This window comes from Ylistrum balloti, unplaced genomic scaffold (genome assembly GCF_031769215.1).
Source record: "Ylistrum balloti isolate Yb309-2 unplaced genomic scaffold, AGI_CSIRO_Ybal_v1 Utg371678, whole genome shotgun sequence".
NCBI classification, from domain to species: domain Eukaryota; kingdom Metazoa; phylum Mollusca; class Bivalvia; order Pectinida; family Pectinidae; genus Ylistrum; species Ylistrum balloti.
In genome coordinates this window covers 91,818-109,792 of record NW_026782848.1, presented here as the reverse complement: position 1 = coordinate 109,792, position 17,975 = coordinate 91,818, and the positions used below count along the sequence as shown (strand labels likewise).

The following is a 17,975-nucleotide window of genomic DNA, read 5'->3' as shown; positions in this document are numbered from 1 at the left end:
CCGCGTGTTGTTCAGTGAGGTAATCACCAACTACCACAAGGAGACCCCGCCTCAAAATGACCCTGGCTGTTTACGGGGCAATAAACACAAACTTATATCGGTCACTGAAATATAAAAATGTACCTCAAGGCCAATAAATCACCTGTCCTTAACCTCGAGGTAAAAAAGTGCTCTTATCAGTACTCAGTTTTTTGCTCATCATGAAATATGTCGACCTTCATCAACAGTGGAGGTTCCTTAAACAATACTCTGATATACAGACTGCTGACTGATCCAAAAAACAATATGGCTGAAAGGTCAGCCATCTTTGATTTTGATTGTTAAACTTTGTTATAAAATACCTTTACACTAATCTTTCTCAATGTTCCTGCTAGGTTTCCATAGGTCTCGAGTTGTACCCAACTGATCTTGAAATTAAACTAAATAGATGACATACAACCATGTTGTTTTTGTCTATTTGCTTGTCCACACATGGTTTCCATCAAATAACTTTAGACATGAACATTGCTTTCTATCCACCAAATCTTAAAATTCATCAAAATCTGTCACCATTTTCCAGAGATACTGGTATTTGAAATATTCCATGTATAATTTCCAAAGTAGAAAAAGTTCCTATTTCTACATTTCATATCGATTTGCAATACTTTTGCCAAATTTATTCCAATTTTTCAGTGTATTTCTCCACCTATGGCCGTTTTTATCCCTGTGCTGCTCTAATTGCAATAAGATGACTTAAGTCCATGGGTAATGATTAATGTATATATCTATTCATATTCAAAACTAATAATATATTGTTATACATCAACAGGCATGCCAAGCAGTAAGGATAACAAGCATGAAAACTTTTTTTTCAAATTATGACCAGGAATTTCTTCTTAATTTTTTTCATTTCACCATTACAAATAATTTGGGTTTTTTTTACTTAAGCTTTGAACAGTGTTATGTTAAACTACCTTGCTCCAACAAAAATAATGAAGGCTACCACATCGAAAGCCTATTTATTTTTTATATGATCAACTCGCATAAGAAAAAGCCCTATTAATTTTTTTTTTAAATAGTTAGTACAGTATGTATAATTCTGTTACCACCAATCTTAATTTGGCATTTTTTGTAAAATTCTAAGTTTTCACACCTTACATTAAAGATTCAATATAAACAGTCTATGTAACATGCCAGTTAATATATTGATATTCTTACAGCTACAAGTATTGAGACCACTGACCCCTCCCTTGGTGGCTTGTACTTGTTTGAAATGGTACAGTATTATAAATTTACACTGTATAGTTAATGCAAAGTCCATATTTACAATTGAAAGGAAAATAACAATGTATTGTAGAATCACCTAGCAGATTGACATTAACCTGTTATTTTTATTGTGTTCTCAGACTGAATAGATTAGATGACAGACATCTCTTCTGTCCTTATAAAAGCTTGGAAAAGGAAAGAGTTATCTCCCCTTCCAATAATATGAAGAGCCAGGAAATAGTTTTCCAGACAACAGCTCATAAATCTGAGGGAAAAAAAGTGATATTTAACATTAAATACACAATACTGAAAATATTTTAAGTCTTCATTTGGACCATATATAGATTTCCATCATTTTTCAATAAGGAAAAATCTTTTTCAAGTCTTGATGTTGCTAAATATTTTGAAAACATGAACATTGCACTAATGTGAGATTTTGGGCACAAAGCATAAGGGCGTTTCATATTACAACTTGTAGCACAAAACCAACACTAAAACATGATTATCCATCATCTCGATTTGAGGAAAACATCAATGTTTGAGGCTGAAATAAATCTGTAAATGGATGACCCTTCATAAGCGACTTCTAGGCGGCATAGTTTTTCAAACACCTATGTTTAATCATGTTAATTGCAAAATTTCTTATGCCTACATACTGGAATGCCTTTTTAAAAAGTTCAATACATCTTAAACAACAACAAAAAAATATCATTAAAGTTTCTTCCTATATGGAAGTTTATTTCATCCATAATCACTTTTGATGACATGGAGCAGATGTATATTGAACTCAATAATAACACAAGGATGAATATTCAATCATGAAGTCAAAAAGGAATGGTTCTTAAGTCTTCAAGTTGGAATGTTCATTGTTATATATAGCCACATTTGCGAAATATATTTGGAAAACACAATTTGTCAATAGAAGTTAAAGCATTTACTATGGATAGTTCTGTGAAGCTGTACACGAATTCTGAATTTTCCCTCAGTTTGTTGCGCATCAAGTGGAACACATATTCTGTCACATTAAACTCGGGACAATAAGGTGGTTGGAATAACAGTGTAATGTTTCTTTGGCCTAGCATGTCACGTAACAACTGCTCCCCAGCCCTGTGGTGATGAAAGCCACAATTGTCCATGATAATACAGTCACCATGCGCAAGAACTGGATTACCCATGTCATTATTCATTTGCATTAGGTCATCAAAAAAAGTCAACATTTCATAAGCATTGGAAGGGCCAAGAATAATGTCAAAATGATCCAAACCAAAATAACCACATGAAACATTCACTGTGAAAGTAGCATTACTTGCGTACCGTTGAATTTCGATAGCTTTCTCACCTCTGAACGCATGGCCATATCGTCTATTTCCTGCGGTTCGTACAACTGAGGCCTCGTCAAAAAAATGAAGTTGTTCCGGGGAAAACTGCATAGCCCTCGCAATAAAATTTTCTATTGTTTGATCGTGGTTTTTGGTCTCTGTCGGGACACTTTGAACAAGTTTTCGCGTCATTCCAAGTACCTCTGTAATGGCTCTGTTTATTTGGCGTACCGATGGTAAACTATCAGGTGAACATACGTTTCTCCTCAATAAATCCGACCGTATTTCCCTTCCATAAATACTTGGTTGCCGTTTTTTCTCATATTCAATAAACTGAAGTACGTTTGGTGTCATTTTTGTTGGAGACCTGTACCGCCGTAACTTCCTGCTGATAGATCCTGACGCGACAAACTGCTTTACGACTTTTTGACACCCACCCCTTGTGATTCCAGTAATATCGCTCATTTGCTGGTACGTCTTACCGTTTGTGTACAGATCAATGATTTGCAATCTTGTTTGATCGTCAGTCCGTTGTCCGTTGAAATAAAGTTTTCCACATTTGTTCTTTGACATTTTTTGCGCCATTTCTCACGTGTTTTGTTGTGTGTTTTTTGTATCCGTATCAGACAGGCGCTTGCGGCGTGCTATATTTAGACAATCTCATAATGGTCTAAATATAGCACATGTACACCGCCTGGCTGCTGTGTATAGTGACAGAGTTGCAAGCTATAGCATTCAACCGTACGAGCAATTGGGTAATGATGTTTGTCAACGGTATAGTGTCCCGCGCTGTAAATAAAAAATAATCATTCTGTGAATCAGGGATGGACAGGATGACTGTTAAGATGCATATAAATGCACCTGATTCACACACTGTTGTTAAACTTCAATGTGATACTTACTGTCATAGATATATTACCTGGTATACACCGGTACAGTGCATACACACATCATTAAAGACAATTCCTGTACTGCCAGACTTCAGTCCCAAAACACTTCTGTAGACTTCGCATTTGACGGCTCAACTGTTGTAGTTTGACCATACAAAATGACTATATTTTTATCCAAACAATGGTAATAATAATGCTTGGCTAACACATAGTTCATTCTGATGTGATCAATGAATGTTGTCGCTTTTGACTCTTCCACAATATGAAAACAAACAAGATGTATTTTAAAAACAAAACACAACAATAAAATAACATTTATTATAACAACCGAAATGAAACTAAAGTTAAGTCATTATTTCCTTCCTGATAACATGTTTATTTCTGTTTTACATATCATTAATTCAATTGTATCGATCTAAAATGAGTTTACTGTTAAGACAGATGAACAAGATAATTGTTGTATACTTCTGACTTACTTAACTTTATTAGGGTAATCAGAGTAAAGTACTGTTGTGTTGATAGTAAACAACATATAATAATCAAAATTCAAAGGAACCCTTGATGTCTAAAACTATTTATCTCAACTTGTCCGAGTGAGATAGGATTTTATTCATACCGCACCTCATCACTAATGGATTGATCATGAGTTCAAGAGAATTCACAGGAACATGGTTCTGGGATTTTGAGTAATAGACTAAAGGCCTAAAATAATAATAGATGTAATTTCCAAGTTTAAATGTAAACTGGTTACCCTTCAGGCGATAAGATCGATCAGAAGCATCTTTGTGAGTTATACAGTAGCATAACAAGCCACGGAATCGAGCTCCTGTGAATGTACATATGTAAGTTGTGACTAATCGCAGACTGTTTATTTTTAACATACACAAAGTGACAGGTGAGGTTTTAGAAGCTACAGATCGTAAAAATAATCTTCTGTTTTAACGTTTTTCTTTTGATTTTTGAGTGTGTAACTTTTGCAATGTGAAATGAAAATTCCAAGGTTATGGTATCCTGCTGTACATGACCCCTCCCCCTCCCAACATCCCGGTCCCCTGCCTGTTGTTTCCAAAATACATATAGTCATTAGATGTACATTCTAGTAACAACTAGAGCGCCACCAATTATATCATTAAGGGGGCATAACCGACAAAGTATGCTCATTGAGGAAGCCTAAGAATTTACCCTTTGAAGAAGACATTCAGAGTTTTATGATTGAAGAACAGAATAGAATACTAGATCCATATGTACATAAGTAATCCGGAATACATAACTTTGAGAGATATCCTTCAACCCTCGGCACTTTCCGCAAGCGAGAAAACACCTCGGGAGTATAACGTATAGCGCCATGTTAGATATCTCATTAGCATATTAGGGACTACATACCAAGATGGCTGCGCCCATTGGTGTTGGTCAGCATTTTTTCTTGTAGGCTGTTATTGTGAGATTTTTTAATCTGTACAGTGCGGTATTGTGGTACAATTGTATATAGCTGTTAATATAGCTGTTAATAATTGTTTTTTACTACGATTTTTGCTATGATAATTGTATTTTACCACGATTTTTGCTATAAATATTGTAAAAGCAGTGAGATGTACTTTTATTACGGACCGGTAATAGTAGAGGATCTACTGTATTTTCATTAGATTGTTTATATTTACATACCTGTCAAGTCTTCCACATTTTTAGGGAGTCTCCCTAATTTTGATCACAATGCCAGGTACGCCTTTTACTCAGAAGTAAATTATTTCATTGCTTTGCTGTTTGTTACACAGGGTGCATTATTTTTAGCACTAGGCCAATATTTTAACAGTCATGCTGGAATTACTTGTATAGTTCTCATACTAGTTCTGTTTCTGTTATCATACAGTCCTGTAGTTATATGGTAGATTCTAGTTTTGATTTAGGATTTTTCTTTTTTTAAATTTTGAATGGATCTTAAGTATGTCTAGCATTTCTTGTGTGGTATGTAACATACCAAAGGTGAAACTTTGTCCATTATCTGGAAATAAGGCCAGAGAAAATAATTACTTTGATAAATTATGTCAATTTGTTGGTCAACATTTGAGTCGTGGCATTTTAGAGAAACATTTTGTTTGCAACAGTTGTATCACCTTATTAGATAATTTTTTATTGTACAAAAATAATATTGTTAAGTTATGTACTGGCCATGAAGGGGATTTAAAGCGACCAGCAAAAACTCCACCATCTGCACTCAGACAGTCTGTAGCTGATCAGATTATTAGCTCTGTGGAAAAATTAAAAACACTGTCTATAAGGAGTCGAAAACGTATCTGTTTTTCAGACCATGATTATTCGAAGAAATCAATGTCTAGTTCTGTTAGTGTTGATGAATCAACTTTAGATCCAACTCTTTTTGTTACTGAAAGTGAGGTATCTAAAAAGATAGACCAGGAGTTGTCCAGCTGTGTTAATGATACTGTTCTTTTTAATTTCAAAGATGTTGATTCACTTTGTGAAAAACATATTTTCCACATTGTCATTAATGAAATGCAGAAAAAATGTCCATCTTTTTTTACTGCATTGAACAGTGCTATTAGCAAACAAGAAAGTAGTGAACGTCGATTTGCTACCATAGCCACAATTTATGGCATGGTCATGCACAGTCGCTACAACAAAGCTAGTGCAATACAGAAGATTTATTCTTCACTTGCAATCCGGTACCATGCAGACAATGAGGTATGTATCCACAATTTTTATAGTGTTTGTAATGAAGCAAATTGAAAACTAAATATGCAAGCTATTAGCTATACTCCTAGTCTTATTCTCCTAGCAAATCTTTCTATGTATACAATTGTCTTTATTTTGGAAGTTTCATTGTTTAATCAGATTTTAACTTTAATTTTTATTAACTCATCCGGGTCTGAAGGGCCAAGCTTAAGGTGAACTATAGCTATACCATATCGTTCAGCTATCGGTCCGTCTTTGTCAACAATTTCTTCAAATTACTTCTTATTAACTACTGATAGTACTTTGATAATAATTGGCTAAAAGCATCCTTGGCTGGTGGTGATTCAAAATTGTAAAAATGAGACTGATCGACCTCCCAGGGGCAAGAGGGACAGGGCAACAATAGGTGCAAATAAAGTAACTAATCCCCCACCCCCACCCAGGATTGAGGGGCGGAGCCAAAAAGGGGTAATTTGACCATATTGCCTTAAGCATCTTCTTCTTTGGAACTAGAAGGCTATCAACCATATTTAGCTGGAAAGCATCCATAGAATGTGAGAAATCAGAAATGTACTAGTGGAGGGGCTGATCCACAAATTGTTTAATCACTTTCATTTGAATGATTATTTTGTTGATTTATTCTTTATTGTTTTTAGATTTAATTAAGTTCATTTTATGTATATTTCCAGGAGAAGCGGCTTCCTTTCAAAATCACCATACGTAATACATTGTGCCCGTATTTCGTATTTGGATGTTGCCTCTTTGTTTGGATTTTTTTTTTTTTTTTTTATCATTTTGATTCATTTTGATTTCCTTGTGTTTTGTTGATAGCTCATGGTTTGTTTGGTACTGACAATTCACTTTTAAGTGATTGCTGCCAGGTTCGACCCATGGAGACCATTCAATTAAAACTCAATGGAAAACAAAAATTATATGAATTAGGAAAACATAAACAATAATCTGACATTCAAGCTTCCAGCTCATGAACTAGAAGACGTTTAAGCTAAGTAGATGGTTTATTGATCACATATGAATTAAGTGAATAATGTATTTACATTTTTGAGAATGAATAATGTTATAAACCAGCTTTCTTGTGTTAATGTATATCCTGATCTTTGATATTGATGTCTCTTATCATACCAAATTAACATTTTGACTTCATCAATAATATGATATTCCTCTGGTAAATGAACAACCCTGTAAAATGTATTTAGTTTATTATCTTGCTTAACATTTCAGCTTATGTCTAGACTGAATAAAGTCCATCTGATGATGGTTAATACAGCTGTAGTGTGATGTTAATACAGCTATAGTGTGATGGTTGATAAAGTTAATACCAATGTGTGATGTTAAACAAGCAAAAGTGTGATTTTTTTGCTGATTCAGCTATAGTGTGATGGCTGTACAGTTATAGTGTGATGGTTAATACAGCTGAGTGTGATGGTTAATACAGCTGTAGTGTGATGGTTAATACAGCTTAAGTGTGATGTTAATACAGATGTAGTGTGATGGTTAATACAGGGGATGTAGTGTGATGTTTTACAGCTAAAAAGTAGTGATGATTAATTGTTATGGTGTGATGGTTGATACCCACAAGCTAATAGTGTGATGGTTGAATAAAGCTATAGTGTGATGGTTGATAAGCTATAGTGTGATGGTTGATAAAGCTATAGTGTGATGGTTGATAAAGCTATAGTGTGATGGTTGATAAAGCTATAGTGTGATGGTTGATACAGCTATAGTGTGATGGTTGATAAAGTTATAGTGTGATGGTTGATACAGCTATAGTGTGATGGTTGATACAGCTATAGTGTGATGGTTGATACAGCTATAGTGTGATGGTTGATACAGCTGTAGTGTGATGGTTATACAGCTTCATCTATTGAGTGTTTCAAAGGCTAAGATAGTTTTCCGAATGTTAGGCTGGCTGTTATGAGTCAAATTAGTCAATTAATAATGTATGTTATTAACTTACCATACAATATAACTCTACATAATTTGTCAAATTGTATAAATTTTATCCATGTTGTAAAATTTAAATCAATTTTTCAAACAAGAAAATAGAAGAGAAATTCACTTTAATTCACATTGGGATAGAATCTTATTTCATGTAGCATCATCATACATGTATCTACGAAAGTAATGGTAAAACAGATATTTTAGGCTATTCTTCACAATATCAATAAATATCTCAGTTATTCCTGATGTGAATTATAGCTGTGAGCCATTATGTGTAGTTACTATGTTGATCACAACCACTGAAATTTGATGTTTGTGACAAATAATTATTCCCATACTTCATTAGAGTTACATGTAATTGCAAAACCTAGATTTGCACATAGAGCATTGCTTACATTTCATATAGAAAGTTAATTATCTGAAGATACATATTGCCTGAATAAGAAATTAATGATAATTACCAATAGAACAGCCTAAGAGATGTGTTGTTTGGTTGGACATTATTAAAATATTTTCCGAAACTTTCATACTATTTCATCAACTGATCTACAAGAAAAAGGCTTATGTAGAGTGTTCCAAGCATGGTTACATATGAATTCTAGATTAATTTTTTAGAGATGCACATTGTCAACAGCATTCACTAGTGACTGACGGCAGTGAACAGCATTCTTCAAGTGGGCCATCAAACACTGTTGTTTGGAAACCAAAGTATTTGACAAGTTCAAGTCGCAAACATCCATCATTAACATTGCAAAACTTTGCCATTTCTGGAGAGAGCCCTTTTCTATTTTTAGCTATGTCACTTTTGTTGTAATGCAAAATAGCTGTAGATTTTTGTCCTGTCCTCCCAGCCCTTCCTATCTCCTGTAAGTATTTTTCTAATGTTGTTGGAGGCCTAGCATGAATTATCCGAGTAATACCTGGGGCATTTAAACCCATACCTAAAGCAACTGTGGCCAGAACAAGACGCACATGTGGATTGTCTTTCCGAAGTTCTTGTAAGATGTGTTTTTTCATATTTTGTGTATAGTCTGTATGGTACTGTGCGAAAATTCTAGCTTCTGGTGTCTTGTCAGAGGTTGGATGATACTGAAGTTCTTTCAAAGTATAATTTAGATACTGATAATAATAGCCAAGTGCATCTAAACTTTCTACATACAAAACAGTAACAGGGAAGTCTCGAAGCTTGATTTTCAGTTCCTGTGCCAAAGGGTCGATTAGTTCATCGTATTTGTCGGTCTTGTTAGAGTTTGGAAGGCGGGGTTTTTTGTCTATATAAATGTTTGGTCTGTCAGGATTCACAGTCACAATCACATGGTTTTTGTACTGGAGTGTCTTTGAGAGATCAAGAATAGAAGATGGGGAAGATGTAGCAGTAACAGCAAGATGTGCACAGTTGTCAAAGAGGCAGGTCAAATCTCCTAACTTCTTAAACTTTGGTCTGAACTCTTCTCCCCTGTAAATGTATGCAATCAATCTAGATTAAATATATATTTTTTGTGGAACAGAGATATATATTTTACAAAAACTGAAATATAAACAATACATTTATTTGATATTGTCAAATGAAAATAATTTCTTAAGCAATTTGGAATTAACATTAAGAATCATGTAAATACATATTCTACTGAGAATGAGGGTTTCAACCTTACTCATACCCATATGTTTCTTTGAAAAAGGTTTGAAATAATTACTGATTAAGATTACAGTTGAATTCAGTTTTTTTGAAAAACAGAACAAATGGACCAGAAAGAATGACTCTCAGGACTCGAACCTGATGACCAATGGCATGGTCAAACCAAAACAGTCATGGTTTCAAAATTGATACAATTGTTCTATTTTAAAGACAATCTACACAGAAAATATGTCCAAGACATAAAAAGTTACAAATTAACAACATCAGGAATGGTCAATGGAATATGTGATTCTGGCAAAAATTGGTTATTACTGTGAAATTGAAAGGTCAAATCTAATGAACCTCACAAATTGTTTGTTTGAAGAATACATATGTTTTATTTTGAAAGCCTTGACAACTGTGTCATAATGATTTAGTAAATTGTTCATATTTTTTTAATGGAAGAATGATATTCGATGTACTACTTGATGGTGAGTGTGATTGCATTAGTATTATATATGTATCATTGTTTTACAGATAAATACCATAAGCATGTATCGTAGTAAACTTTTTAGTAAACTTAGTAATCTATTAATACGCAACCTATAGAAGTCAAAGACCAAAATGCAAATAAAAGACAAAAGCTTTTCTTATATATGGGGATAGTGATCATGATGCATTGTATATATCATAAACATTTATGTTATGTCAAATTATGCATTGGATTTTATGCCAATTTAGCAAAAAAAAGTAATCTTCACTTCATTAATATCAATCTTTTGATAAAACTAATATCACACTGCAAAATTATATAGTGTTGTTTTTTCAGAAATCTCTTTGTCTCCATACAAATCCACAAAAGTACATAGACATAGATCTCTTGAGTTGAGTTGAATGGTTTGGAAGTTATAGCCTGGAAAAACATATTCAGCAGACGGAGCCAAATTTAATATTCCCTGCAAACGTGGGGATAATTATATGGGGTAAAATCGGGGGGGTTGGGGGGAGATACAGGTCATGTACCTATGAAACTGATGTGTTCCAATAGATTAAACTGTGCAAGGTCTTATTACTTTTAATAAATTACATATTAAAACAGTATTTATCTATTCATGGGGGAATTCAAAATCAAATGTTTCTATTTTTGCCCTTTTCAAGTAACAAATCGATACTGAAACTGGCATATATAAGATAATTATATAAGCTAGTTTATGTAGTCTACCAAAGTTGTGGTTTCTTTATCCTGACCTGGTAGATAGATTTGTGCACTGGAGCTGTTTGATAAGACTTTTCACAGTGACATCACTTTGTTTCTAACAATAGAATTAGGACATGCTGATTGAAGGTCTGAAGGGCTTGGGATAAGTAATGTTATAGGGAGAAAAAGGTACAGGTGAATCAATAACTGTAGCAGAGCTAATGAAATTAAACAAGTACTATTTTACTGCCTCCGCTGGGTATTGAACCCGGGACAACTGCCTTACTAGTCTGACGCTCAACCAATCCAGCCTAAGAGAAGTTCTTTCTAGCCGAGAGGTATATTTGCAGCTAGTATTCACTAGGGTTACAAAACTTCTAGCTGTTCTAATCACAACATTAATATCACGAATAAATCGCCGGAAAGGGAATGACCTTAGCTTCATTTTGGTATAAGATATATGAACTTTGTTATTTTTTACGGAAATCAATAATATAGTATAAATTAAAGTTATGTTTACATATTATCAGTAGACCTCCAGTTGGCAAGGCTTAACTAATATCAGTGATAGATCTACATGTGCATTCCGAATCCTGTACTCATAAAAAGTTGAAAGGACCCATAGAATTTCTAGAAATAGTTAATTTTACATTGTATGACTCACTGACTTGGGAAAACATTTGGAAAATGACCCTTGAAAACAATTTGATGATCACAGTGTTCGTCTAATAATGACACCTACCATTCTGAGACCATGTGGACTTCATCTATAACTACACAACATATCTTGGTTTGATATAGGGCTGATCTGAAGACAGAGTACATCTTCTTGCAGAGGGCAGATTCTGGGTGGGCATATATTATATTATATTTCCCGTCGGATATGTCTTTGAATGAGACGTCTTTTATTGTCCATGCTGATTCGTCTTCGTCCTCGGAACTGTCATAGTCAAACCCAGCCTTCGTCATAAATGTCTTGCCAACGGATCCAGAGATATAACACGCTGATATCCCCCTTTCCCTTAACCCCATCACTTGGTCCTCCATGATACTGTTTAAGGGGCAAATGACTAATACTATGCATGGTGTAGAGGAGTCATATTTTCGCTGGAACAACCATGGCAATAACTGAAAAATAATACTTTTTCCGTAACCAGTAGGAAGCACACTTATAACATCACGTCCCTCATAGAGATTCTGGAGCGTCTGTACCTGTTTTTCCTTCAACTCGTGCTTGAAATTAAGATGCGTTTTTGCAAACTCTATACAAGTAAAAAAGTCAGCCATATTGGAAAATGAAAACCGGCGACTAACTTGTTGATCCTTCCACCGGAAGGCCTTTTTGGACAAAATTTGGCTGTATTACTCCGCCTAATACTCCCGAGGTGTTTTCTCGACAAAATTTGGCTGTATTACTCCGCCTAATACTCATTATTTGTCGAGGTGTTTTCTCGCTTGCGGAAAGTGACAAGAAAAATGGATGAATCGCACACTAGTGAACATCTTGCTGATATTTTTAAATTCTGCTATTCTTGAATGGAAAGTAAACAAGTTTGGCATGAACCCATCATTAACAAGTGACAACGCAAGCAATATTGCCAATGCAGCAAAACAAGCAGATATTGATCTACACATAAGATGTTTTGCACATACTGTAAACCTGGCGACCCAGAGAGGGCTGAAAGTTTCCCAGGTAGATAGACTTCTAGGCAGAGTCAGGCGTATTGTGTCATTTTTCCACAGAAGCAATGTGGCTTGTTCTTTATTAAAATCTAAGCAGTTATTACTTGAACTTCCACAACATAAACTGTTAAATGATGTCCCAACAAGGTGGAATTCAAGTTACGATATGCTCCATCGTTTTCTCGAACAACCAGCAGTTGAGGCTGTTTTATTGACAAAAGAGATAAGAAAAAATGCAAAAGATATAAACACACTATCTGAAGAGGATGTCACAGCAGCAGAGAGTATTGTTAAAATTCTGGAGCCAATTAAATCTGTAACCACTATTACGTGTTCTGAAAAAGTCCCCACGGCATCCATGATCCACCCATTCAAGGAAATGCTTCTAAAACAGATGACACCAGCAGATGATGATCCCCAAGTTGCCAAGGCAATGAAAAAGGCTATTTCTGATGATCTTAAACCAAGGTTTGTGTGTAAACTGTAACATTAATTTTATATTTGAAACAAATCCCTGACTGGCAGTGGCTGCTGAATACTGATTGCTGAACATGTGAGAACAACAATAAATGTATTAATTATGACATTGTAATAATTATAGATTTAAAGTTCAGTGTTTGGAAGAAAAAAGACCAAAAAAATCTTTATTTATTTTGTTCAGTAAAAAGCAATGCATGTAACACTGTTAAACTGTAATCTTATAATAATTTTAATTAGTTTGCATTGAAAGTACCTCCATCATACCATGGCCTAATGGTTAGTGTTGCTGGTCTTGGTTTGACTGCGTCTGGTTTATGTCTTAAGCAATTTCATTCATTTAAGATTTTATGAAATTTTTTTTATAAACTATTGCAGGTATAGTGATCCTGAAATTACGCAGTTCCTCCTTGAATGTTCTTGTCTGGATCCCAGATTCCGTGCCTTGCCATACATTGATGAAGCACAGAAAATCCAGGTTTATACCTCCCTGACAATGAAAACTGTTTCTTACACATAGCGACAGAACGAAGCAATACAGGTAAAAACAAGAATTAAATAACAGTGGTAACTACACAAAGAATAAAAACAGTAAACAATTTATTTCAAATTATTTATTCATATTTACTGATTAAGACATATACAAACACAGTACACAGATAATCAAGCATTTAATATTTATTATAAATGTTCAACACTAAATCAAAATTCATTATTTCAGTTACTTTTCCAAACATTTAAGGGATATCACATCAATCTGTATTTGAGAAACTGATAATTTATGCTCAGATTTGTGATCCTTGTGTATATTTGCATATTTTGGTAGGTTAAGGCTGAACCTGTGGATACTACTCCAGACCTACATGTACCCACTCTTCATGATGCCCAGCCTTCTTTGCCAGAACTTACAGATCAGTCTAGATCTGAAACTTTTAGTGAACCTGTTATTAAAAAGAAAAAAGCTTCCGCTCTTGAAGACTTATTTGGCGATGTGTTTGTCACAAAGGTTGAAGCAGGGAAATCCCTCTTTGAACGTACTGACTCTGAAATAAATTTGTATAAGAATGAAACAAGCATTCCACTGGATGCTGACCCACTGTCATGGTGGAAAACAAATGAAACAAAATTTCCATTAATGTCAAAACTGGCAAAAAAGTATTTGGCCATACAGTCCACATCTGTTGCCAGCGAACGTGTTTTTTCATCGGCAGGGGATATAGTTACTGCCCAGAGGGCATGTCTCTCTGGGGACCAGGTTGATAAACTAATTTTTTTGAAAAAAAAACTTGTCATAAACACAGAATTGAAGTGCTGTCATGCCTAAAGCCTAATAAAAATCCTTGAACCCAATTCTCTGTGGTTTTAGTGTTGATTTTGACAGTATTTCAAATGAAAAGTTAAATGTCATTGTTGTGTAAAATGTATCACGATACGTATCGTATCGTGACCCATGTATCGTGATACGTATCGTATCGTCAGGTAGGTGTATTGTTGCAGCCCTAGTACCAGTGTCCACTGGCAATTCAGGAAGTGACAAAAGTTGGCAAGTTCTTTGAAAATCATGATAGACATCTTTGTAAGTATGTCTTGATTTTGAAATTAGTTTTCTTTTGTGATGATACATGTACTGGTCTGTCTGGCCACCATCTTGAAAACGAACTGGAGAACTTCAAAAATTATTTTAAATCCATGTAATTCTGGAGGAAATGCAGGATATGGTTCACATTTGGTCTGAAGAATGCTTAGGTGAAGGTTATTCAGTTTTGTATGAATTTATAAAATCCTTTTGAACAAAATACATGCTATTGTTGTACATCTGTTGGGGGCCCATCCTGACCTGTCAGTGTTCGAGATGCAGCAAGTGACAGAAGCGTAACATTGGTTAGAGAGAATTAGATGTACACTAAATTTCTTTCCAGAGATAAAGCTACAATTAAGGCTGTAAGATCGTGATAATATTAATCAAATCCCCTATACATTGTAGAGAGGGCTTCATTGTTTGTTTATATATATATATATATATATATTTTTACATGGTGATAAAATTGTTCTTGAACCAGTGATTAAATATCAGTACAAGTTGTATAATGCTGACAAAAGGCTGTTTAATGATAATCATTTATTTGTATAGACAAATGTAAATTGCTTTAATATTAGCAATATTTATATTCACGGATGATAACAAAATTTGTGATCTAACAGATCAGTAACTTTTACGAAGTTAATTCTTTTAATAATGTTGTTGGATGAATAAGTGTGAAGTGAAATGAAAATGATGAAAAACCATTTGTAATTCTTAATTTCAGTTGTGCCAGCAAAACAGAGCTGGAAGAAGTTAAAGAGCTGAGGCAGCTATGAAGAAAATTTAAAGACTGGGAGAGGAAAATTCGAACACCGTCCAGTCGGCCCTAAGCAACCTCTCTGCCACCCTCCAGTCCCGAGCCCTCAGCAACACCTCCATCTCTACTGCAAGCACCAACACACACACAACCTCCAAACGTTTCCTTGCCTCTACAATCACCAACTTACACACAACCATGACCATAACTTCTGTCTTTCCTGTCGAGACTGCTCCCGGGATAGACCTTGTTCCGTGTGTTTGGCTTGACCAGACACCTTGTGGGACAAGGTATTATCCCATAAGTCTGTCACCCGTAAAAAGGGTATTAAGGCTGGGGCAGACAGTAAGCGTCATCCTAAAGCACAGAGTGGAGCTGTAGTCAGCCTTCCACCTGGCAGTGAGGCCATTTTACCCCCGGAGGGGGAAGTAATTTTGCCTCCTAGTGGTAGGTCCTCTTTGGCTACATAGGAGCCTACTCACGCTCATATTTCTGGGACGGTAGGGTCCTTAGGTTCTCCTATTGTGCTCCAGAAGGGCGCTCACCCGGGAATTTCCCTTGAAGTCGAAGGGAGCGAGTGTCCGGGTACCATCTCCATTAGCGGAATGGCTACCGAACAGGCCAGTCATGCGACCTGGGCCCCATTGAGGGGTGCCGGCGTACCCACTGACAGATGGCTGGCTGGCAGGCACTGCCAGTTACAACGGTTTTACTGGAGAGGTTGCACTGGGAGCAGGGAGTGACTCGGTTTCACTTCCTGGTGTTTGGGTTGATTACCCAGGTATTGCACCCTTGTAGCAAAATCAGTGTCACGGATTTGAAATTATTTTAAAATATAATTTAAATTATAACTACACAGCTTGGGAATTATTTAGAAATATAATTTAAATTAGAACCTTCATAGCTTTAGGATATCTACCTTAATATTATAACTTTTACAATTTGGGATTTTATCTAGTAAAGATACTGTAGTGTATAACAGTGATTTTGGTCTTAGTCTAGACTATATTACTGTGCTCCGTGGGATGATCAGGTGGCAGGTAATTAACAAGTGGCTGTATCTTAGGTTCACGTTAATGGATTGATCGGCAGGGGGGTCTTTGGTCTTAGCAAAGAAGTGTATCTCTTTCATAATATATAATTACTCAAGGCTGTAAAACTGGAACATCTGGTGCTTTAGAACATTCTAAAGGAGGGGGCATCAGTCACGTTATGTTTCTAAGTATAAGTCATGGTTCTCGGAACTAGAGGGTATGTTCAGGCCATATTCGGGAATGGGTTTAGAACCAGTGTCCAGGGGCTATAAATCTAGGGCTGGACACTGGGTTGAAGAGAGCGTACCTGACTGAGCAGACGGACGTTGGCTATTAACACCTCCAGAAGACCCGAAATAAAACTACGATGTAACCAACAACAGAGTTTTGTCCTATTATACTATACCCTTCAGTTCCTCAGTCTACCTTATCTTTATCTGGTCCTCCACCAGTTAGAGCTCCTGGCTCAGTGGGGTTTTTGGGAGCTTCTGTGCACCCCCCACCTTACCCCTTTCCTCAGTCTGCATCCAGGTTTGGTGGTCGTATGCAGTCTCCTGACAGTGTTGGCCATTATTGGCTATACTTGCCAGGCATGTCTCCAGTAGGGAGCAATTAATTTCCCGGTCCTGTGGGTTCCGGTATATTGCCTGCCATTACTGGGGCCCTTCCCAGCCTTTTGAATTTCCATACTCTGCGTATGGTCAGACCCCTTTTGGTTACTCAGGCCAACCTTGGGGTACCTCAGCCTTCTGTCACCAGCCTGGTGTTGAGTCTAGCTCAGACTCTGCCTAACAATAATGATCATCTGGACCTTGTCTGTTTATTGGGTGATGAACCAGGCAATCAGAAAATCTTGGAAGACTACCTATATTCCTTTGCATATTTCAGGAAGAGATTAAGTTCTGGTTTGTATCACATTGGTATCATTAAAGTAATGCAAACAAATGTACTCTTAATGTCAGATATTATTACACCCTGATGACATTATGCTTAGTACATGTAATCATATTTATAGAAAATACATAAATTGCATAAAAATAGCTCTTTAATTTGCCATAAATCTGTTTATCTACATGTAAATGACAACAGCACAACATGTATATCAGAAAATACTTAGCATTTATTGTTTTCTCCACTACTTCAGATGAATCAAAACTGGCAGCATTAAAAGAATTCTGCTCCAAAAGCAACTACAGCAGTATTTGGACAACTTCCTTTGGGATCCATTCTCTCATACCAGTAGGCACTTGGACATTTCCCGATCAGCGGCGGCCATTTTCTCCAAGCTCACCTGTGCAGGAACTTCCTGGTCATGCTTTCGGCGCACTGCAAAAAAGCACCGTTTTCATTGGCTTACAGGTGGTATTTCCCGGGAATTCCTTGATATGACGTAGGGGAATCCCCAACTTACCACCTGGTTTTCGAATTTTTAATTTCCATCAGTGTTTCACAAAGTTGTGACATTTTCAAAAATTTGTTCGATTTTGGCCCCTTCAAACTTACCCTTTGAGGGTTCCGGATTCACAGA

General features: G+C 35.9%; 2 protein-coding genes across 2 annotated transcripts; both read right to left on the bottom strand.

Moving 5' to 3' along the window:
* Positions 1–2,114: 2,114 nt before the first annotated feature.
* Positions 2,115–3,149, bottom strand: LOC132563309 (uncharacterized). Its single transcript, XM_060228068.1, has one exon. It carries the CDS (start codon positions 3,147–3,149, stop codon positions 2,115–2,117), a length of 1,035 nt encoding a protein of 344 aa, XP_060084051.1.
* Positions 3,150–8,728: 5,579 nt separating this feature from the next.
* On the bottom strand, positions 8,729–12,201 carry LOC132563308 (bifunctional 3'-5' exonuclease/ATP-dependent helicase WRN-like). The gene is made up of 2 exons (XM_060228067.1): positions 11,657–12,201; positions 8,729–9,557 (listed from the first exon to the last, which is right to left on the bottom strand). Exons 1-2 carry the CDS (start codon positions 12,199–12,201, stop codon positions 8,729–8,731), a joined length of 1,374 nt encoding a protein of 457 aa, XP_060084050.1.
* Positions 12,202–17,975: the final 5,774 nt, after the last annotated feature.